The sequence below is a fragment of the Dysidea avara genome, chromosome 8, assembly GCF_963678975.1.
Source record: "Dysidea avara chromosome 8, odDysAvar1.4, whole genome shotgun sequence".
Taxonomy (NCBI): domain Eukaryota; kingdom Metazoa; phylum Porifera; class Demospongiae; order Dictyoceratida; family Dysideidae; genus Dysidea; species Dysidea avara.
In genome coordinates this window covers 28,264,848-28,288,889 of record NC_089279.1, presented here as the reverse complement: position 1 = coordinate 28,288,889, position 24,042 = coordinate 28,264,848, and the positions used below count along the sequence as shown (strand labels likewise).

At 38.6% G+C, this 24,042-nt stretch overlaps 1 protein-coding gene across 1 annotated transcript; it reads left to right on the top strand.

The window, feature by feature from the left end:
- Window positions 1-161: 161 nt before the first annotated feature.
- LOC136264315 (putative phosphatidylglycerol/phosphatidylinositol transfer protein DDB_G0282107) lies at window positions 162-13,971 on the top strand. Its single transcript, XM_066059030.1, has 5 exons — window positions 162-326; window positions 3,629-3,727; window positions 8,142-8,264; window positions 8,313-8,362; window positions 13,774-13,971. The coding sequence occupies exons 1-5, from the start codon at window positions 212-214 to the stop codon at window positions 13,855-13,857; spliced, it is 471 nt and encodes a 156-aa protein (XP_065915102.1). The 5' UTR covers window positions 162-211; the 3' UTR covers window positions 13,858-13,971.
- Window positions 13,972-24,042: the final 10,071 nt, after the last annotated feature.

Genomic DNA, 24,042 nt, shown 5'->3' with positions numbered 1-24,042 from the left:
TCCTCAAAAATTAGGTTACACAAACGTGATATGATGGCCTAATCATAGTGCTTGTTGTGAAGCTTAAGGAATTTTGCGTGCGCCACCAACCTTAAGAAATCACGTGATCGATATAAAGAATTCCGTAAAACATCGTGGCTTTCCACATGACGTAACGGTGTTCCGTAAATATACGCGTTGTCGGGTCGGATTCTTCTGAAGATCTCAGAGGATGTTCGGAGCATTGAAGTACAGCGCTTGGTTTACAGCACTTTTTGTCCTGATTTCCGCTAATGCATTAATATGGAAGAGTCCTCCCCAAGCTACGTGCAAGTTAGATTCATGCGGTGAGTGAGTACTTTCGGCACAGTTTAACCACAAAGGGCATTATTAAGGTTCTAGGAATTTCTGAAGGGGATTTCCGGCGGTAATAATAAATTTAGGTGTCCCAGCCTGCCAGATGTTGAAAAGTTTCTATCTGAGAGAAACTGCAGAAAGCTGTGAAAAGGAATGACATGTAGTGGTGGCCAAGATAGAAGAATTCCATCTTGGCCACCACTGCATAAATGCAAGTTCTACAAGCATTTAAATCGTTATACCCTAATCTTTAGATGTAAAAAAGCCAGTGCATGGTAGCTAAAGCATGCATTTCTCCATCCACTGACTACTTTAATGCAAAGGGATCATCCATAATTTTCACAGAGGTACTCTTTGCTTACCTCCTAGTCCCTCCTACCCAAAAATGTAATATAAACAATGTTGATGTTATACTGTATATTCAGTATGTGAACAAGTTTTTCCTTATAGTGAGTATATCTGCTTGCTTCATCTTCTGATTTATCAGAATGTAGACATCGAGAGAATATTGATCTTGTGTACACTATTAATTTTGGCTGCATAGCCAGCTCTTGCAGCAATTTTTCAGACTCCAGCTGTGACTCAGCTCCCACTACATTCTAACCGAACGCCAGTGCTAAATTATTTCTATTTATGGTGCTATTAAGGCCAACATTTTAAAAGTGCATGAGTAAATTGTGAACTTCATGCCAGTGAGTTCTATGCCAGTACAGTACCAGACTTGTCCTTTACTACTGACCATGATCCTGTTCCATTTGGATGTGTTCTGATCGAGTGAAAGCATACTCTTGGTACTGTTACAAATAAGCTAAAATAATGGATGATTCCTAAGCAGTTCTAAAAACAGTTATTGTTCAGTGGATGCTTGCTTGCTTTTAAACTCAGCCTTCCATCCATGTCCTAATGCCACACTGCAGACAGACAGATAATTATAAATATAGCTCACATGACCCAGAATGCAATGGTTTTAGTCTGTTCTGCTGTAATTTTTTATTTGTTGCATTTAGTCACTATAAAATGATTGATGCAGCAAGGGAATGTGACAATGTGGGAAACTATCAGGTTCTAATGATAAGCTCTGTAATAAAATAGAAATGTTATAGTAGCTGGATATACTTGTATAATAGAAGAGTGTAAAACACCTAATTTTCTTGGGGGTAGGGGGGGCATGCCACCAGTCCCCCTAGAATTAACATGCTTTGCATGCTGGGTGTGCTTTGTACACCTACCACTAAGCGTCTCTAAAATTAATCATCATGTTGCTGGTGTTTACATCATTCACAGCCTTTTAAATTAGCTTCACAACCAAAGGTCAAAATGGCAAAACTCAACACAGTGAGATGCTACTAAGAGGTGATTACAAAGCAGCAAATAACAAGGAAATCTGCTCTCCCCAACCTGCCCTAACCACTTACAATTTAGCTGTTTGTGCCCCTCCCCTTGCCAGCTCTTGGATTTGTCCCTGGGCTGACCCATATAGAGCTACCGGTAAAGAAAACACACCCAGGTGGAAGTATCATGAGGAGGAATACTTTTATTGTAGCTGGCTAGTTAGCAAAAAAATAATTATTGTCATTGTAATATAAGTAGCTAACTGTTATTACATTGGTGTAAAAGTAAAGAGTAATAGGTAATATCCAAGCTACTTGTTCAACACTGCTCCTCAGCTGTCATAGTGTCTTTTCTGATGAGAAATGCATCACATTAGCTGCTAAATGAACGGTCATATGATTTTATTGAATACTCGGATACCAATTTTCTGTCTAAATAATGAAATCTTAAATAGGTATCCGAGTATTGGCTAGGTATCTGAATATTGGCAGTATTTGTTTTGGCCCTACTTTTACCATAGCATTTTAGCTCAAGATGTATATGAAAGGCATAGAGTATGTGCTAACTCAGAACCAAGTGTCATGACTTTAGGTGGTTCATAAACTCCTGTTGAGGTTGAGTTTATCAAACAGTATGGTAATACTGTTTAAGTAGGGATCAGCCCAAAAATAACGTGCGCCGCCTAAAATTCCACCCTTAAAAATCATACACGACAAAAATCACCTTTATAGAATAAAATTGGTCCATCTATCACCAAATACAGCATTAAAAACAAGATAACACTTTGGATATAGCATTTTAAAAAATCACCAAAACTCTAATTTTTGTCTGCCTGCCTGCCTGCCCGCCCGCCCGCCCGACCGACCGACCGACCGACCACAGTTGCAAGGGTGGAGACCAAACGAAACAGCGCTTGGCCAACATTTTACACCACAATAGCAAACTCACCAGTGGGATGTGCCTTTTGGGGTTCCGATGACTGTGTGCCCTCTGTGCCTGGCTTTCATTTTATCTTCAATCAGGCTGGCTCTTCATCCTTCTTCATGCAATGAAACCATATCGAGACATTAATTTTCCCTATCAACACTTTCCTTGAGCAGCATATTTAGATGCCACAAACTTATTTTTATGTTCGGTGGATACCTGTAACTTCACAATAGGTTTAATACCATGTCTATTAACCATTGATTAATAATGATCGAGCACTGAGAACATACCTCTCTTAACAATCTTTTTACTTAATCGCAATGACACCCCCTGTTATTATTGGTCTAGCTGTATTCACAATGCTAGCACAGGTGAAATAGTGACACAGCCTCCTAGTAGGTGAAAGGCTGACTTGAGATAGCAGTAACAGTAATAGGGCAGTCACATGTATATAGCTGTATGCTACCACAAAAAATCTAACAAACTAGTATATTAAAAATTATTAATTAAGTAGGGAGCTAAGCAATAACAAGTAGTGAAACAAGAGACGAATGATGGTATTACAACATAGTTTGGTGGGAAAATTCCCACTTTGGCATTGAACAAAATCATTGTTATAACATGCCAAAGTAGGGATTTACCCAGTGTGCTATGCTGTAATACCATCATTCATCTCTTGTTTCACTACTTTTTATCACTTGGATCCCTACGTCATTTTAAATAAATAATTTTTAATATATTAATAATATTACAGTAATCAATCTGCCTTTTGCACATGAATCGCTACAACTTTTGGTGCTTTCTTTATAGTGGGATAGTGGGATACAGGTAATGAATCGATGATAATAGTAATAATGTGTTTTGAATACCTTTGATTGTTATTATTAACACTTTACAGTGACCAGCACTGAAGTAATGTAGCTCTTTGCTTTGGTTTTGAATGAATATGTTTTAGCTTAGGGGGAACAGTGCTAATTTCGGCTATTAGTGATAAGTAATAAGTATTGAAATTGTCTATCTGCTTTGTATATAGGTACCTCAAATGACAAAGTTAAAGATGTCCATGTGACATATTCTCCTCATCCACCACAAGTAAATAAAAATGTGACAATATTTTTCAGTGGAAATCTGGGTAAGACTTGTAGCTATGCAAAATAGCTGCATAATTATACAAATGTGTATGTCTATGTAAGAAACCGGGTCAGGTTCCTGGTCACCTAGGTCATATTTTGTCTGGGCTAAGTAATCTTGCACCAATATTGCTAGCATAATTTGAGCGTGATACGTAGGTTTTGAAAAAGCACTAAGCAATATGGCAGAGCAATAAGGTGGTTTAATTAAATTGAAAATGTGTGTGCCAACAAGAAGCAATTAATGAACACACTTGAGCACACTACACATTATTGTTGCGATTAATATTCTACTGTTTCTTGGTGAATTGTTTGCATCCTTACAGATACTCTAATAAAACAGTCAGCTCTCAAGCATACATAATTTTGATTTTGAAAGCATAATTTTGAGCTTAGTAAGCATTGCTCAAAAGCATAATTGGCTCAAGCATAATTGGCTCAAGCATAATTGGCTCAAGCATAATTGGCTCAAGTCAAATGGGTCTCACCTACTTCATAAAACATCTAGATCTGACCCAGACTTGACGATGTGGACAATATGGAGGGCAGTGATTGAAGATTGGGTCATTGCTGGTGAGATTGACTGCATATCATGACCGTAATCTAATACCCCAGCCCATTTGGCAGGGTGTTGCTTATGGATTAACCTTTATAAGTGCCTTCTCGTAAGATTTCTATTTGATATGCACCAGCTTAGGTACCAAACTAAAACCCTGAAACCTTTTTGAATTGTGAGCAATTGCTCAAGCAGTAAGAAATAAGTTTTGCCATCTGTAAGTTTATGTGAGCCTTTCCCATTTACCAGGAATATGTATTGCTGTCTGTAGGCTTATGTAGAGCTACACCCATTAACCAATCACCACAGTACACTAGTACTGTATATTAGGGATGATGGAGGTGTGTACTTTTATATTGACAAGCAATTAGCTTACAATACCTTCATGGAGCGGTTAGGTATAACTAACCCAGAAGTATCTTCAGGGCAGCCAAAAATGTTTCTGTTCAGTTGCTACAGAAATATAATATTTTTATTTTAATAGCATTTTCTATTGATTTACTAACTATTTAACTGCCTTCTTGCTTTACACCTTCAGACAAGTGTAACTCAAGGCTACAGGCTTGATTTTTTCACTGTTAGATATCACTCTAGCCCACAGTTCCATGCCACAGTATGTAAATGTTTGCATGCATCATGGACTTAACTTTGTCCTCCTTTGTGTCCCATTTCATTTTACTAACAGTGGAAGGTGTTGTTTTATGGTAGCGCATTATGTCTTCCTTATACTTGCATCCCTACAGTAATTCAGTAATGTGGAGTAAGGGTTAAATGTCAGCTAGTTTATATCTTCATTTGTAAGTGATCCTCTTTGTTTTGCTACATTTATGAGTGAGCTATAAAGAGTGTGTTGGTAATATATATATATATATACCATGATCATGTGAAACTTTAAAGGCGCCACTGGTTGCATATAGGGCATATATACCCCACAACTACAGGTGACCTTCCTGAGGTGAGTATATATATATACTCACCTGGGTGGTCATGTGACACATTACAGTGTCATGATTATGGGCTGATAACCCGACGTAGGCGAGCAAACGACGCCCACGCTAGCATGACTAATCACCCAGATGATTCAGGCTAATAGCCCTTGTCGTGCTAGGCGACCAATCACCCCAGCCAGTAAGAGTGTAAGCACTAGATTCGTTTTATAGACATACCTGAAAACTTCGATGATGTGGTTAGCGGCAGGTAACGTTGTTACTACGTTTGTTGATATGAACGGACAACTCCTAGCAATATACGGAAATGTATTTAACAAGTGCCACAATCGATTTTGCGTTGTCAGCCAACTGAATCGCGAGGATGACTATGCTGCAAGCAAATCTACCATGCCTAACTACTGTGAATTACGTATGAGTTCCTTTATACGTTAGTTAGTGTACGTGTGGTGTTTGTATGCTGTGCGTCAATTAAGTCATGGCATACATCATGGCTACTTCGGTATATTCTACATATATACAACCCAATCCTAGGCTCAGTGACAGGCATAAAAGCTAGACCGCACTACGTGTGGATTCCAGTTTATCAATTACAAGCACATTATTGCCTACACTTTTCAACAGGTACAAACTCAGTTTAAATTACAAAAATAATCACATGTTATTCAGCAATGCAGAACAGCTGCAAGTCACCTTACACTGAAGTTAATGGTGCACCCTGTCAGGTTGCTAAATTGTAAGCCTCTCATGATATCTATAGCCTCTTCCTTAGTACCTGATACTGTTTTTCCTCCAGACTCATCCTTTTTACTTTCATCCTCGACAATCGGGTTTTCATATCTTGATGTTCATTAACAGTGTCCTTACTACTTGACATCTGACTCTACTGTATTGATGTCATCTTGGTAGACTTTGGGTAGACCTTTTCCTTTGTTCCCCATTTTAGCAGCCATTAACGGTACACTAGAAATTGTATCACATACTGTTTGCTGTTGGGCTAGACTAGTGCGTTCATAAGGATGCATGCCATTAGCTGACAAGTGACCAGACTTTTCCATGATGAGCTTTTCAGGCACTCTGCCCTCGTACATCCAACTGATTGCAGTTGATCGTAAGCTGTGGTTACTTTTGTCTGTTACATCTAAACTTTCTGCTTTTGCAATCTCTTTCAGCATACTAGACAGAGTGTTATGACCAATTGCTATATTCATATACCATGGATCGGCTGGTGAATCTGGAACACAAGGTTTTAGCTTCATATAGAAAACATCACCTTGAAATACACTGTTTGGTAGCTTGGACAAATGCAGCTCAAGTAAAAATACATGGCATTTATCTCCCAGCTCTGGTTTGACAAACTGAGTCACAACCTTATTGTTTTCATTAAGCTGATGGCTACCACCAGGGTGATTTTTAGATCCATGCTCTGTGTATTGCTCATAGTGAATCATCTCACGAGGGTTGTCAGGATTGGCAACCTCACTATAAGCAAACTGTGATATCTTTAATTTGCGATGTTCATCGCCCCCTCGAAGGACAAAATTAAGCCCATTCAAGTAGGAAACAGCACGAAGAAGCCCCAAAGTAGACTCACTTGATAGTACACCCATCTGCTGTAGTTGTTCTTCTTCATCACGAGTGATAATCTCAGCCTGTTTTCTAGAATTTCCAACGCAATGCGAATGCAACTCACGAAATCGATTGTTTAGTGCTTGATGTAGCGGTTGAAAGCTAGTATTAGTTGGATCGGCAAGTCTAATAGCACAGCCTTTTTCATTGGTGATGTATCGCTGCAACCCTGCAATGTATTGAGCAAGAGACCTTGGAGTGTATTCGCCACCATCTTCTTTGCGTAGTCCTATTAGCGACGTACACAGCTAGTGACACAATGCACCATGGTCATCACTAAGCAGGATATTTTCTGGCACCTTGTTTTCGACAGAGCGTTCATTCCTTTGTTTGTACCATAACCTTACAGCCCATTTAGTTGACTTGCTCGTATTTTTGGGAACACTGTGCTTCCTATATCCTTACTAGAAGCGACAGCAAAACAATCCTTAGAAAATTTATCTGCATTTATTGTTATAACTTTAGAGATAATCTGCTTCGCTTGGCGTCTGGAGCCAGGTTTTCTTTTTCAGATATCGCAACAAAAATTGCCATTGTACACACAAAATTTGAATAGTACGCATTAGCAAAGCGACTTACCATTGGCTCACATTTGATTGTGGGTTTCATTGCTGTTCAAGCCTTCGTCATCATTCGTCATGTCCACTTACCTCTGCAAATTACTACAAATGGTTAGTCTTACATATTAGTTAGTAGGTTTTTATGCATTTTTAATCATATTTTATATATTTCACGCTAGTCAACTAGCTAGTCATAGTATATATCATATGAACCATGGCTACTTTGGTGTTTGGGCTTGGGGTTTATCAGCGGTAAACTTCCTCTGACCTCGGACTCGGGTTGTATATATGTGGAATACATCTCGTAGCCATGGTTTATATATTACATAGAATATATATGTTGTTTTAATGTGTGTGTGTGTGTGTGCGTGTGCGTGTGCGTGTGCAATTTTGATATGTAATGATTTGTATGTAATATGGAGCTAAATGTCCTCTAACACTGTGCCACACCTGGTTGTCATGTACCTCCATCTTGAAATTTTGGCCTTTATAATTAATGCTCAAATGTAAAATATAATGTATAGGTAGTAAATAGCTAACTGTTATTTGTTTGGTGAAAAAATCTTTTGCATTTGTGAGAATTTCAATAATAGGGCCACCTCCAGAATATAAGACCGCCTCCTTAATAGGGCCACTCACTATGTGTCATGTAAGTGATCCTTTTACAAGTATCATAAGATTTTACTGTTTAACCATACAGTACATATATGTATACATAAAATAGTTGAAGAAGTTGATAAAGGAGAAATGAGTTTTAAAGTTACTTTTAATTCTTATGAAGTAGATAGAACTCTAAATCTGTGTCATGTCTTGGCTGATGCAAACTTGACCTGTCCACTCCATCCAGGTATTCATGTTCGGTTCATTATAGTGATTTATATCATGTGAATTTTAGGTCCTTTCAAGTTTGCGTATACTGTACCTGTACCTCCAATTGTTCCACGAGTAAGTTTATGTTTTGTCATTAATCAAGACACACGGTAGTGTGTCGTGCGGCCAAGAAAGCCAGTACACCACACCACAAGTATATTGACAGAAAGAAAGAAAACAGCCTTTTCATGCGTACATAGCTCCGTGGCCTGTTCTCCAAAGCACACCATTTTAGCATTATAGCTGTCCGCCAGGTAGGGTAGGCCACACAGCAAATGTGATTAAATTTGTAACAGCCATTTGCTAGATATGGGAGTTTGAAATTTCATTTTAATTTCTTTGTTTTTTCTCCTTATGTCATACAGGGCTACGGGGGCTTCAATTTATTTTCGCATACTTTGCAAAATTGCTGTAAAATGGAAACGTGCATGTAAATTGATTGCCTCAATCTTTGGCACAAATGAAGAGCATGTACAGGTAGATTCAAATACCAAGTTTGCTGTAAATCTGAGGAATATCCATAGATAGGCTGATCATCGTAGCGGTGCCTTTTGATAGTTTGAACAGCGACAAAGTTATAAAGCAAAAACCAAACCAGTGTAAAATTGTGGGATCGAGATACTCTAATAGAGCAGTCACCATGGGGTAAAATGGTGTGCAAAAAATGTCAAAAAAACCTTACCAGAGTTCAAACCATGCCTAACACCTGCATCCTTAACCCCTGAACCGCTGCTACCTTGGTGATCACCTCACTTAATTTCTGCTTTATAAATGAAATTTCTAGTTTAAATCCGCTTGTAATCAAACGTTTATAATTTCATAGATCTACCGATGGAAGTACTAGATTCTTCTAGAACATTCTATGTATGTTCTATTAGAAATCCTCAAACAACTGTGCACTCTATCAGGGAATTACAATAATATTATCGAATATTGAATTGAATCATGCAATACATTTGTAAGTCTGTCTTCAATAATTATCATTGTGTCTGCATAGAAAAAAAGAAATGTGAGTAAAAACAAACCTCAAAGTCAGCCATAGGTTGGTTTTGGGGCCTCTTTAAAGTAGTGAAATCCACACAAAAACAGCCAAGCTGTGAAAAAATGGTGCGGCTTTAAAAGCCTGGGTGTGAAAAAGTTGTGAAATCAAAGGTGACAACCAAGAAATGGCTGCAATGATGTATGCTAATAAAATTTAATAATGGCTGTATACATTGTTTAAATTTATTAGCTTTAACATCATTGCAGCCATTTCTTGGCCACCACCTTTGATTTCACAACTTCACACCCAGGCTTTTAAAGCTGCACCATTTTTTCACAGCTAGGCTGTTTTTGTGTGGATAATACTGTACAAAATAGCTTGATTGTAAATAAAGGGTGAAACTTCATAATAAGGCACAGTTGTTGTCCCTAATGTGAATGTCTAAAGTAACCTTTCCACATTTTAAAAGGATAGCATATGCTATGTGACCTGATTTTGGATATTAACCTACAGTGTACATTTGTAAATAAATGGTATTTTTAAATGGTAATAGCTCACCAACCTCAGCAGCTATGTTGGTGAAATTCTCCCTGAAGATGAAGACATCTATGGCCTTTTAGAGTACAAGAAGTAGCCTCTGCAAATTCTTGCAATTTTAGATGGTTTTTTCATGTTTGTTGCTGGATCATAAATCCTCATGAATGTTACTGTATCACAAGTCCTCACGAAGGGGCGGTCATTGAACAGTCATTATCGCATGTTGAAGCTACCTTAAACAGTGCAAATTCGAAGTCCTATCAGTGGTGATTTTCTTGTAAACAGACATGTATGTGTGTAAACAAACATTATTCCACTGGGAAAGGTGATTATTGCAGCAAAGCCAATCACTAGAGCTTTTTTGAATAACTGCAGCTTAGATTGAACGTCATGTGCATAGGGTTCAGTGTGTGCTACAACATACGTAAGAAACAGCAGAGATATAAAGTTCATGCAGTATGCTACTAATACCATTTTATGCCAAACTAGCATATACAAAGCGAGTGGAACCTTTCGTTATTCAATGTGATAGAAGTTGTTTAAACTACTATATAGGACAACACTAAAAGACAGCATGAGGCATTGTAGTGTTCCAAAATTCTGTCTTTGAATCCAGACTCTATATATACAATGATAGTAGATGTCAAGTTGTAGATGTCGGTCAATAATTGATTCAGCTTAGAATACACTATATATATATAATTATTGTCGACTTGTGTAGCCTTGCTGTACTCCTGATTAGCACCTTGTAGCTGTAATTGCTTAACAATTAGCTAGCTAGCTTAAATAGGTGTGCACACTGCACAGTAAATTATAGTGTTTTCAGTGTTAACCAAGAATTATGCTTTGACTAATCCATGCTCAGTAAATCATGACATAATCCGCTAATATTTAATTTAAAGCCAGTTAAAATGCTGAGTATTCATCAATGTCTGTGGTCTGTGGACCCACGTTTTGTGATCATGTGCTCCTCGAGGTAAAATCCCTCTGGTTATGGGCTTACTATGCATGCATATATATGTGTGTGTGTGTGTACATATGTATGTAACATTGTGAACTGGAACTATTATTGTTATTATTGATAATATTGTAACATATGATCTTGTAAATGTATGTGTGATTATTGTTGTTGTAACATATACCAGTAATTTGATTGTGTGCCTTAATTAGAGGAGTGTGTTGTAATTGGAGTTTGGTTGTAACACGTGTCGATTATTGAGTTTTCAATTCTATTATTACACTGGTAGCAGAGGATGGCCGAACGTCATATAAGCCTACCCAAGCCATTTTCAAGTGGGGACGTGGAAGAGTGGTTTCAACGCTTCGATATTTGTGCTCGAGCGAATGGATGGGAGGCGGGGACAAAGGCGAAGAAGCTACCGACGCTGCTTGAAGGAGAGGCCTTGGCGGTTTGGTTGGAACTGACACAAGAACAGCAAGATGACTACGCGGTAACAAAGAAGGCTATGGAAAAGGCGATGCTACCCATGAATTTCGTTTCACTGGACGACTTTCACCGCAGGAAGTTCCGCCTTGATATAGTGTTTAAACGTTTGCTGGATGCTGGTTTAACCTTGAGGGGCTCAAAATGTCACATAGGAATGAATACTGTGCACGACTTAGGCCATGTGTTTTCAGGTACAGGTATGTCACCTGATCCCAACAAGGTACAAGTAGTTGTATTGTGGCCAACTCCAATCAATCCCACTGAGGTGCGCCAGTTTCTTGGCCTGGCTTCATATTATAGACAATATATTCCCCAATTTGCTAATATTGCCTCTCCTTTGTACTCTCTTACACATGATGGCATGACCTTTTCATGGAATGGTGACTGTGTAAATGCCATTGAAATGCTTAAGCAATGTTTAACTAAGGCACCAGTCCTTTCTTACCCCATGTTTGGCCCAAATGCTACAGAATTCATACTCGAAACAGATGCTAGTGCAGTTGGTCTAGGAGCTGTTTTAGAGCAAGATTGGCACCCAATTGCTTATGCTAGTCGGTCTCTCACTAAATCAGAGCGCAATTACAGTGTCATTCAGTGAGAATGCTTAGCCATTGTGTTTTCATTGAAGCAATTCCGCCACTACTTACTTGGTCGACGATTTAAATTATATACAGACCATGCTCCATTGCAATGGCTATCAGCACAAAAGATGGAAGGTATGCTGTATCGATGGTCTCTGGCTATACAGGAATACGATTTTGCAATTGTTTACCGTAAAGGATCTGCGAACAGTAATGCTGATGCACTTTCCCGTGTTACAATCTCACCATGTGCTGCTACCATAAGCTTACCGCTTTACTCTCATGAGGACCTCCATGCCAGTCAGTCTAAGGATGCCATCTTGTCAACTGTTCTTCAAGCCCGTCTGGCTTTGACAGATAGTCCACAGAGTGCAAAGTGGAATAAACCACCACTCTATAGATATAAACAGCTTTGGCACCAACTCAAAGTAATTGATGGTGTACTATGCCGCCAGTATTCACCCAGTCCTATGCAGCAGATGGTCACAGTACCCCTTCTGCCCCCAAGTCTCAAGAAAGATGCCCTCACCCGTAATCATGATGCTCCGACAGCAGGCCACTTTGGAGCAGACAAGACACTTGAACGTTTACGTCGTGATGCATTCTGGATCAATATGGCCAAGGACGTTGAGGAATACTGTAAACAATGCTCCACCTGCCAGCAGTCAAAACTGCCCATGCCACAACAAGCACCATTACAAAACATCCCCATTGGTCAGCCATGGCAAATGATAGCGGTGGACATCTTGCAAGTGCCATTGTCAACGAATAATAATCGCTATTTGCTGGTGATACAGGATTATTTTACTAAGTGGGCTGATGCCATCCCCCTTCCAGATCAAACAGCGTCTCGTATCACAGCAGAGCTTATCAAGTTTTTTAGCACATATGGTCCACCCCAAATATTACACTCTGATCAAGGTCGTAATTTTGAAAACACAATGTTTACACAAGTCTTACATGCATTTGGTGTTCGCAAATCACGGACTACTCCATACCACCCCCAAGGGGATGGTATGGTAGAAAGGTTCAATAGGACCTTGCTACAGCTGTTGCGAACATATGTTGAGTCACAGAGTGATTGGGGATTATAGAACATCCCAACACACCACAACAAGAGTTTCTCCATTTTTGCTTTTGTATGGCAGGCATCCATCACCATGTCCAATGGCAACACAATTAGGTTATGACCCACAATCTTACCCGGCTCAAATTCAAGCCAGACTTGCAGAACTGCAAGACTTTGTCCACACTAACATCTCCAAAGCTCCATTATGACCAACGTACCAAGCAACCTGTATTTGGTGTAGGCAACCCAGTTTGGTTGTCTATCCCTACAGCAGGGAAACTTGATCCTAGGTGGGAAGGGGAGTGGGTTATTAAATCTATGAAAAGTCCCATTACTGCAGAAATTTGTGATGGCAGACGTACTAGAGTTGTGCATACTAATCGATTACAACGTCGTTTTATTCCAGGCCAACTTGACACCGCTGAACTAGATGACATCAACAACAGACATGAGTGTACAGACTGGGCCCCTCCTTCAGTTGACCATATTGTACTCTCTCCAGCTGAACAAACTGTGACCCCACGCTATCCCCAAAGAAATAGAAGACCACCTGAGTATTATAGACCATAAGCTTGTGGTCAAGCTTCATCTGGAGGGGGCGAATGTAACATTGTGAACTGGAACTATTATTATTATTATTATTATTGATAATATTGTAACATGATCTTGTAAATGTATGTGTGATTATTGTTGTAACATATACTAGTAATTTGATTGTGTGCCTTAATTAGAGGAGTGTGTTGTAATTGGAGTTTGGTTGTAACACGTGTTGATTATTGAGTTTTCAATTCTATTATTACATGTATGTATGGTTACTTACATTTGTAAATATTTGAATAGGTGCAATTACATTTATTTGTCTTGTTATAGGGTAAATATGGTGCAGTTGCCAATGCTACAGATGAAAACCAGAATGCTCTGTTTTGTCTCAAGGGATTATGTTCAGTATATTAAATGCAAATTGCGTAGCTACTGATATGCTGCAACTGGACATCTTGTGTTCATATTTGTATCATAAATTCACATAGCTTGCAATTGTGTGTTGATTAGCTAAATCAGACCTTTGAATCTTTTGCTTTACCATAGATAGCTATTATCATACAGTATGATAGTACCGTGTATAGTAGGGACCACAAAGGTGTGGGCGTGGCCCATGAAAAAACATCACCCAAAAAGCAGCCTTACTTTTCCCTGACGATAATGAAGCAGTATTGGTTAGGTACAACTAATCCCAAACAAGCCTCAGATCAACCCAAAACTCTTTTAACAAGATGCTATTAAATTTAAAAAAAAATTAAATGGAATTTTCTACTGACTGACTGACTGATTGACTGATGCCTTCAGATAAGTGTAACTCAATAACAGCTAAGGCTAGGGGCTTGATTTTTTTTACTGTTCGACATTGCTTTGGCTTGAGAGGTGCCTTTTGGCATACAACAGTATATACAATGCATTCTTGATGGACTTACCAGTGTCCCCCTTTGTGTCCGTTTGTTGACAACAAAAAGTGTCAATTTGGCTTTAGCACGTGATGGCTTCCCTTCGTAATGGAAATTGTCTGTATTTTTCATAGTGGCTATTTTGATTGCAGAGGTGCTTTTCATACAGTTCTTGATTCGTAATGCTGTGTAACGGGTTGAACATAGCAACGAAGCGTGATGGATATTTCACTTTTCAGACGATAATTGATAGCTGGGGCGCGTAGCTCCATTTCTTTCTTTTGATGCGGTATGCATGGGTTCACCAATCATAATAATTGTATTTTACAAAAAAGTTAACAAGCAACTACACAAAAAAATTGAAATTTTTAACTAGAGTAGGAACCATAACACATTGATAAAAAGTACTGAAACAAGCAGTAGTGTACGATATAAAATCACAGTAAAATGATAAGAAGTGTTATATCCCTACTGTGCTCAAGATACCATAATGGAAATGCACAGTAGGGATATAACACTTCTTATTGTTTTAGTGTGATTTAATATCATGCACTACTCCAGCTTGTTTCAGTACTTTTTATTGATGTGTTATAGTCCCTAATCTAGTTGAAAATTCCAATTTTTTTGGTGTAGCTATTTGTTATAGATCTAGATCTAGAATTTAATGTGGGTGTAGTATACTGGCTTCTTTATACTAATAAGTTTTGGGAGGTATACTGAAATACATTAATTTTATAGTAATAATTTGATGTAAGGAAGAATTACATAAATGTGCAGGAAGTCATAAGCAATGATTGTTACAAATATTTGAAGAATCGAAAGTTACGTATCAATACAGTTAGCTATAGCCTAGCTGAGCTTGTATGATATAAGGACTGGTGTTAATTGGGGAAGTGTTCCGTAAAAGTACCAGTATTTTCACCACTTAGTGTCAGTTTATGGTGAGTAGATGATTTAGTGGAAAGGGCAGAAATTATTGAAACTTATGAATGTCCAAATGACTATGCAGTGATCACTAATAAGAGTTTTCCCACTGATCACTCCAATGTGTGATGGTGACACATCTGCTTTGGTCAGCAGTGGCGTAGCTACCATTGAGGAAACCGAGGCAGCTGCGTCGGTAAAAAATGCTCAACCCAGTTTTGGCACCCCAAATTTTCTACTCAAACGTTACTAGACAGCATTACTGTACTACACACAATAGTATCTATAGCTGTAGTGCTAAGCAGGGCCAGAACCCATGGTGACACAGTCTGGCATTCACTTTTCAGCTACTTGAATTTGTAAAAAGATCGAGATACTCTAATCTAATCAAAAAACAGCCAAGCTGTAAAAAAAGGTGCGGCCCCCAAAAAGGCCATGGTGAAAAAAGATGTGAAATCCAAGGTGGCGGCCAAGAAATGGCTGTGATGGTAGGTTAATGGTTAAATTTTAATAACGACAATTCAGGTGAATTTGGTGCCAAGACCAAGTGGCACAAAATTCACCTGAATTGTCATTATTAAAATGTAACCATTAACCTACCATCACAGCCATTTCTTGGCCGCCACCTTGGATTTCACATCTTTTTTCACCATGGCCTTTTTGGGGGCCGCACCTTTTTTTACAGCTAGGCTGTTTTTGATTAGATATCACTTCTTTTTGTATTTGTATACTGCAAAGCCGGCCTATGGCTGACTTTGGGACTTTTTTAACCCATGTGTTTTTTTCTTTACCACAGGAAGAAGAAAAGAACTTAAAGAAGATTTGTAATACTTCAATTATTTTTGATTTTATTAGTAATTATACACATTATATACATATATTTATTACATGCCCATTATTCCCCACAGGATATTTTTTTGCAGCTGATCTCTCTACTGGGTGACTTGAAATGTAGCTGAACTATATACAGGATGGTTTCTTTGTAGCTGAACTCTCTACAAGGTGACCTCTTCTAGCTGGCCTATCTACAGGGTGATTTGTTTGCAGCTAAACTCTCTACATGGTGCTTTCTTTGTAGCTGAACTCTCTACATGATGGTTTCTTTGTAGATGAACTCTCTATAAGGTGACTTCGTCTAGCTGAACTCTCTACAGGGTGATTTTATTGTAGCTGAACTCTCTACAGGGTGATTTGTTTGCAGCTGAACTCTCTACAGGATGGTTTCTTTGTAGCTGAACTCTCTACAAGGTGACCTCTTCTAGCTGGTCTATCTACAGGGTGATTTGTTTGCAGCTAAACTCTCTACATGGTGCTTTCTTTATAGCTGAACTCTCTACATGATGGTTTCTTTGTAGCTGAACTCTCTATAAGGTGACTTCGTCTAGCTGAACTCTCTACAGGGTGATTTTTTGTAGCTGAACTCTCTACAGGGTGATTTGTTTGCAGCTGAACTCTCTACATGATGGTTTCTTTGTAGCTGAACCCTCTACAAGGTGACTTCGTCCAGCTGATCTCTCTATGGGGTGATTTGTTTCTAGCTGAACTCTCTACAGGTGATTTTTTGCAGCTAAACTCTCTACATGGTGGTTTCTTTGTAGCTGAACTCTCTACAAGGTAACTTCTTCTCTACAGGGTGATTTGTTGTAGTTGAATTCTCTACAAAGTGGTTTTTTTGAGGCTGAACTCTCTACGTGATGGTTTCTTTGTAACTGAACACTCTACAAGGTGAATTCTTCTAGCTGATCTTTCTACAGGGTGAATTGTTTGTAGCTGAACTATCTACACGGTAACTTCTTCTAGCTGATCTCTCTACAGGGTGATTTGTTTGTAACTGAACTCTCTACATGATGGTTTCTTTGTAGCTGAACTCTCTACAAGGTGACTTCTTCTAGCTGATCCTTCTACAGGGGGATTTATTTGTAGCTGAACTCTCTACAAGTGATTTATTTGCAGCTGAACTCTTTATGTGGTGGTTTCTTTGTAGCTGAACTCTCTACAAGGTGACCTCTTCTAGCTGATCTCTCTACAGGGTGATTTGATTGTAGCTGATCTCTCTACAAGTTGATTTGTGTGTAGCTGATCTCTCTGCAGGTTGATTAATTTGTAGCCAATCTCTCTACAGTGTAATTTGTTTGTAGCTGAACTGTCTATAAGGTGATTTGTTTGTAGCTGATCTCTCTGCAGATTGATTTGTTTTAGCTGAACTCTCTACATGGTGATTTGTTTCTAGCTTATCTCTCTACAGGTTGATTTGTGTGTATTACTAACTGATCTCTCTACAAGCTGATTTGTTTGTAGCTGATCACTCTGCAGGTTGATTTGTTTCTAGATGATCTCTCTACAGGTTGATTTGTTTGTTGCTGATCGCTCTAAAGGTTGATTTGTTTGTAGCTGAACTCTCTGCAAAGTGTTTTGTTTGTAGTTGATCTCTCTACAAGATGATTTTTTGTAGCTGACCTCTCTTCAGGGCGATTTGTTTCTAGCTGATATCTCTACAGGGTGATTTTTTGTAGCTGACCTCTCTTCAGGGTGATTTGTTTCTAGCTGATCGCTCTACAGGTTGGTTTGTTTGTAGCTGAACTCCTTACATTGTGTCTAGTTTCTAGCTGATCTCTCTACAGGGTGATTTTGTTATAGCTGATCTCTCTACAAGTTGATTTGTTTGTAGCTGATCTCTCTACAAGTTGATTTGTGTGTAGCTGATCTCTCTATAAGGTAATTTGTTTGTAGCTGAACCCTCTATAAGGTGATTTGTTTGTAGCTGATCTCTCTGCAGGTTGATTTGTTTTAGCTGAACTCTCTAAAGGGTGATTTGCAATTGCTTGTAGCTGAACTCCTTACATTGTGTCTAGTTTCTAGCTGATCTCTCTACAGGGTAATTTGTTTGTAGCTGAACTGTCTATAAGGTGATTTGTTTTTAGCTGATCTCTCTGCAGGTTGATTTGTTTTAGCTGAACTCTCTACAGGGTGATTGCTTGTAGCTGAACTCCTTACATTGTGTCTAGTTTCTAGCTGATGTCTTTACAGGGTGATTTTTTTATAGCTGATCTCTCTACAAGTTGATTTGTGTGTAGCTGATCTCTCTGCAGGTTGATTTGTTTGTAGCCGATCTCTCTACAAGGTAATTTGTTTGTAGCTGAACCCTCTATAAGGTGATTTGTTTGTAGCTGATTGATCTCTGCAGGTTGATTTGTTTGTAGCCGATCTCTCTACAAGGTAATTTGTTTGTAGCTGAACCCTCTATAAGGTGATTTGTTTGTAGCTGATCTCTCTGCAGGTTGATTTGTTTTAGCTGAACTCTCTACAGGGTGATTGCTTGTAGCTGAACTCCTTACATTGTGTCTAGTTTCTAATTGATGTCTCTACAGGGTGAATTTTTTGTAGCTGAACTCTCTACAGGGTGATTTGTTTCTAGCTTATCTCTCTACAGGTAGATTTGTGTTGATTTGTTCATTGCTGATTGCTCTAAAGGTTGATTTGTTGTAGCTGAACACTCTGCAAAGTGTTTTATTTGTAGCTGATCTCTGTACAGGGTAATTTGTTTGTAGCTGAACTCTCTCCACAGTGACTTGTGTGTAGCTGAATTCTCTAGAGAGTGACTTAATTGTAGTTGAATTCTCTACAGGGTGCATGACTTGTTTATAGCTGAACTTTCTTCAGTGTGACTTGTAATGTTCTGAATCTCTATAGTGATATATTTGCTTAACTCTCCACATGGTGACTTGCTTCTTGCTGCACTGTCTATAAGATTAACTGTTTGCAGCTGAACTCCCTACAGAATAATGTGATGTTATAAAATTCTATAATGGAGTAAATAAATTAGCCGAATGCTCTATTAGGGTGACTGTTCTATTAGAGTATCTCGATCTCGCATTTGCTACACGTAGTTGGCTTTAGAATCATAACTCAGTGGTTTGTAATCCGATTCTTCTGTACTACTGCAAGGCCTTTCTATGAATATTATTCCAGCTATACACCGATTTTCAGCTCATTGCTCTAAGCGGTTTGCCTAGTAGGTGTGAAAACTAATACTTTTTTATTCGTAAAAATCGATCGCGTAATTTTGACACAGGTTGGGTTTTGTATCATCTCCATGGTCTTTATCTCGATTCCTTTCAAACCACCAAAAGGCACTCCTACGATGGTTACTCCATCTACATAGCAATTTTCAACTCATTCCATGAAGCGGTTTACCCTGTAGGCGTGACAACAAATCGATCGTGTTTTACGCGAATAATCGGTCATAACTCCTGAACCATTCATCGGATTTGTACCAAAGTTGATGCTAGGATTCGCCTTTGGACTCCCTTTCTGTGTGCCAAATTTCATGGCGATCGGAGTACGCGCTTGCTTGTTATAGCAATTTTTGCAAGTGTGCGAAAAGACGAAGAAAAAAAAAACGAAGAAAAAAAAACGAAACTTTGGCTGCTCGTATCTCGGAAATGGCTGGAGCGATGTCCTTCAAATTTGGAATGTAGACTCCCCTGGCTGGCGGGCAACTGTGTAGCAAATTTGGTTCCAATCGGATAAGTGATCACTGAGATACAAAGGTGTGAAAATGACGTTTTCGTTCTTCCTGTCAATATACTCACGGGTGTGGCGCGCCGGCTCCTTGGGCCGCACGACACACTACCGTGTGTCTTGATAGAGCAGTTATCGTCAAAATACTCTAATTGAGCATTCAGTACAGATTGTAGCCACTGTTCTCATTACCAGGGGCGGATCCAGGGGGGTTCAAAGGGTTCCATGGAACCCCCCTTTTGAAGAGCCTTTCTTACTCGAGATACTCTAATAGAGCAGTCAAATCGAGACACTCTAATAGAGCAGTCACAGTATCTTTTGAGGAGCAGTGTAGCAAGCTATGTATCTAGCTAGGCTGAAGTTGCAATTCCAGAGTGGACCCCCCCTTTTTAAAAGTCTGGATCCGCCCCTGATTACACTACTTGGTCTAAATCATTTTATTGATCATAGCAGTTACAATAAAAAAATAGCCTCCACACAGGGGTGGAGAAAGTAGTTGATATGAGGGGGGCTGGGCTGACCCAGACTTATCTCTGGTTTGGTAAGGTGAGACCAAAAAAAAAAGGTCACAACCACCTGACAATAGCTTACCACCTCACCAGCTACGCATTTATAGCTGATAAACTACATAAAAATCCTTACATAGCTTGCTACATACTCATTGCTTTATTAGAGCGACTGCTCTATTAGAGTATCTCGATCTTTATCACGGTTTTCAGCCCCACTCCAAGAAGGATAATTTCGGTGTGATATCATTCTGAGGGGGGGCGCAGACCGAGGGGGGGGGGGGGGGCTTCAGTCCCCTAGCCTCCCCCCCCCCCCCCCCTTTCCGCCGCCTATGCCTCCACATGCCATTTCAAAGCATCATTACCAACTATTTAATACTTAAGAACGAAAGACTGCTCTATTATAGAGAGTTTTAAAATTGCTTTGTTATAAATCATAAATAGTTGTACTGAGAGCTAATTGATGTGTGCAGACAGCTTTATTGATCAACCAGTAGCTTATCTAACTAATGAAATCCATACAAGTGCAAATTACATTCATATGATTATAGGTGTCATTTAGTCTGGACTATGTCGCCACTATTATCTTAAACAAGATTCATAGTTGCAATGAATTCATTAGCCCATATGCATGGTACTGCTAATAATACTCTAAAAGTCAAAGCCTACAATTATTCTTTGAAGGATTACTGTGCGCTGTAACAAAAATAAATCTAAAAATGGGTGACTGTTTTATTAGAGTAACTCAAAATAATTGTACTCATAGCAGTAGCAGTTATACACTTACAATCACTTTTTTTGCTTTGACGTATTGAGTGGTTAGATGGCTGTTTATCTAGCTAATGAAATCCCTACAATTGTAAACAATATTCACACCGCTACTGGCGACACGTCTGACACGTTTGACTTCTATAATGTGATTCATTATTAAGGGAAGTTTATTAGTCCCTATGATGTATATAGCACTGTACTAAGTGTTTCTGCTTAAAAGTAGTCTTGAAATACTCTGTATAGTAGGGCTGGGCGGTTTCTCGGTATTATAGTAATACCGCGGTATTGCAATGAAACGATATCTGTATCGCGTAGATTTCGGTGAAACGTTAATATCACGATATCGATATTATTACGATTTTTAGTGTTTGTGACAGCTTATTAAGCCCTTAAGGTTGTTATAATGTACCTCAAATAATCACGTGATACTACTGCAAACAAGGACCTAGTACTAGCTAGTCAATTTTTTTACAAAGATCGAGATACTCTAATAGAACAGTCAGCTAGGATCGAGATACCCTAATAAAGCAGTCAGCTACTCTAATATAGCAGTCATCTTTAATAACCGCGATAAATAGTAATATCGTGATATATTTCTGCACGATATATCGTGAAGCGAAACTCCAATACCGCCCAGCCCTACTGTATAGTACCAAAATCCATAATGACTGTATTCACTGACTCTAATAGAGCATTCACCAAATTCGCAAAATTGTTATGTTATGATATATTTTCAAAATTTTCCTTGAAGGAGCATCCCTAGCTTGACATGCTTAGCACATGTAGTTGAGCATCACATTAAAGAGATAATCTCTGACTTAAACATCACATCAGATCAATACTGAAAAAAGTAGTGTGCATGACTATGACTTGCAGTCCATGATGGCCTGATCACTCAAATTACCTCTGGATTAATTCAATTTTTGTGTTGAGTGCAATTACACTAGTCTAATAATTGAAGCATGGTATACTGTAAGCTGGAGCATTACTCATGACATGTAGAAAATGCTCAGAGTTTTCTGAAACAATTTCTTCCATCCAACCAGAGAGTCAATCTGCAAATGCTGTACCACCCATGCTTGAAAGTGTGCATGAATCACTGAGTTGAGTCAGAAGCTGACCCTCTCAATTATTTCAATGTATAAACTTTGCCTTAGTAAAAATTCTTTCCTGGCTACGCCACTGGTCAGTTGTTTAACTATTTAATTGACAGTGAACTGAATAATAATATTATATTTATTTATTTATTTGATTTAATGCACAAAGAACTCAATCATGAGTGTGTAAATGTGCATGTGTGTAATTAGTCTGAAAGTCATCAACATTTTCAACAGCAACAACTTCGATAGGGAGGGAGTTCCAGATTCTGATGGTTGTGGCAGAAATGAGTGGTAGCAGTTGACCCTGGTAGAAATAGGGATGAATCTTTGTATGTGATCACGTGTAATTGTGGAGGATGGGTGAAGATATGGTAGAAAGTCAATTGAAACTGCATTATGTAGCATTTTGTAAAACATAATAACTTTAGCATAATTTCTCCTGTCCTCTAGCGTTAGCCAATCCGATTTATTAAATAAAGCTGTCACACTGGTGTTTCTAGTATAAGAGTTAAAAACAAATCGAGTTGCTTTATGTTGTACCATTTCTAGAAGGTTCTTTTGTGACTGAGTATGTGGGGACCAAACAACTGAAGCATACTCTACTATAGGTCTAACGTATGCAATGTAAGCGAGGGATTTAACATTAGTAGAACATTGCCTTAAATTACGTTGTAGAAATCCACGAGTTGAGTTGGCTTTGTTGGTAATTTTTGTAATATGGTACGGTCTTTCCATGAGAGATTTAGAGTAATAGTAACTCCAAGATATTTGGCAGATGTAACTTTATTGATAACAGAGTTGTTGATCTTGTATTCTGAGTTTAGTGGTGTGTGTTTGTTTGAAATGGTGAGATGTTCACATTTAGATAATATATTGAATAGCATAAACCAGTCTTTTGTCCATTGAAAATAATATAATTTACATCCTCTTGTAGCTTCTTGATGTCATCATTTGAGTGAATAATTCTGTAAACAATAGCATCATCTGCATATAATCTTATGGTAGAAGTAATGTTATTAGGTAGATCATTAATATATAACAGAAACGGTAAAGGCCCCAAAACAGAGCCCTGTGGCTGTGGGACACCTGAGGACACTCTGCATGGGTTACTGTGACAGTTGTCTAGCATAACCTATTGCCATCTATTGAATAAAAAAATGTAATCCAATTATATACCGGGCCATTGATTCCGTAATGTAACAATTTATGTAAAAGACAATTATGAGACACTCTGTCAAAAGCTTTCAAGAAGTCAAGGAATAGAATGTCCACCTTGTGACCTGCATCTAAAACCCTAGCCAATCATTAATGGACAATGGTTTCCAACAGCTGTGTCTCACAAGACTGAACCCGTGTTGGTTTGAGCACATGATATTGTAGTCTTTAACATGAGAGGATATAGTAGAGGAAATGATGTGTTCTAGCAGCTTGCAGTAGATACAAGTCAGTGAATAGCAGTTGGCTTCAAGAGTACATCTCTTGTTTACATTATGTACTCTTGTATACAGCGGAATTGCCTTCTGCTTGAATGTATCACGTATGTAAACTAAAATCCCTATGTTGAACAGTCATAGAAATAAAGGAGAATAAAATTTGATACATTGTATCTAAAAAGCTCTTGAGGTGACTCATGTGAATGTACAACTGTTAATTACAATAGTCCCAAATGTGCCAGTATCTGCATTGCTGCATGTGCATGGTTTTAGAATTATCAAATTATAGTGGAACCTCGATTATCCGAACACCGATTATCCGAACACCAAATCGACTGCTCAATTAGGGTATTTTGTCAAAAAGTGTATGCTTTATTAGAGTAGTTGAGCAAAGCTCAGTATATAAATGTATGGATATTCGATCTTACGTACTTTCAATTATCCG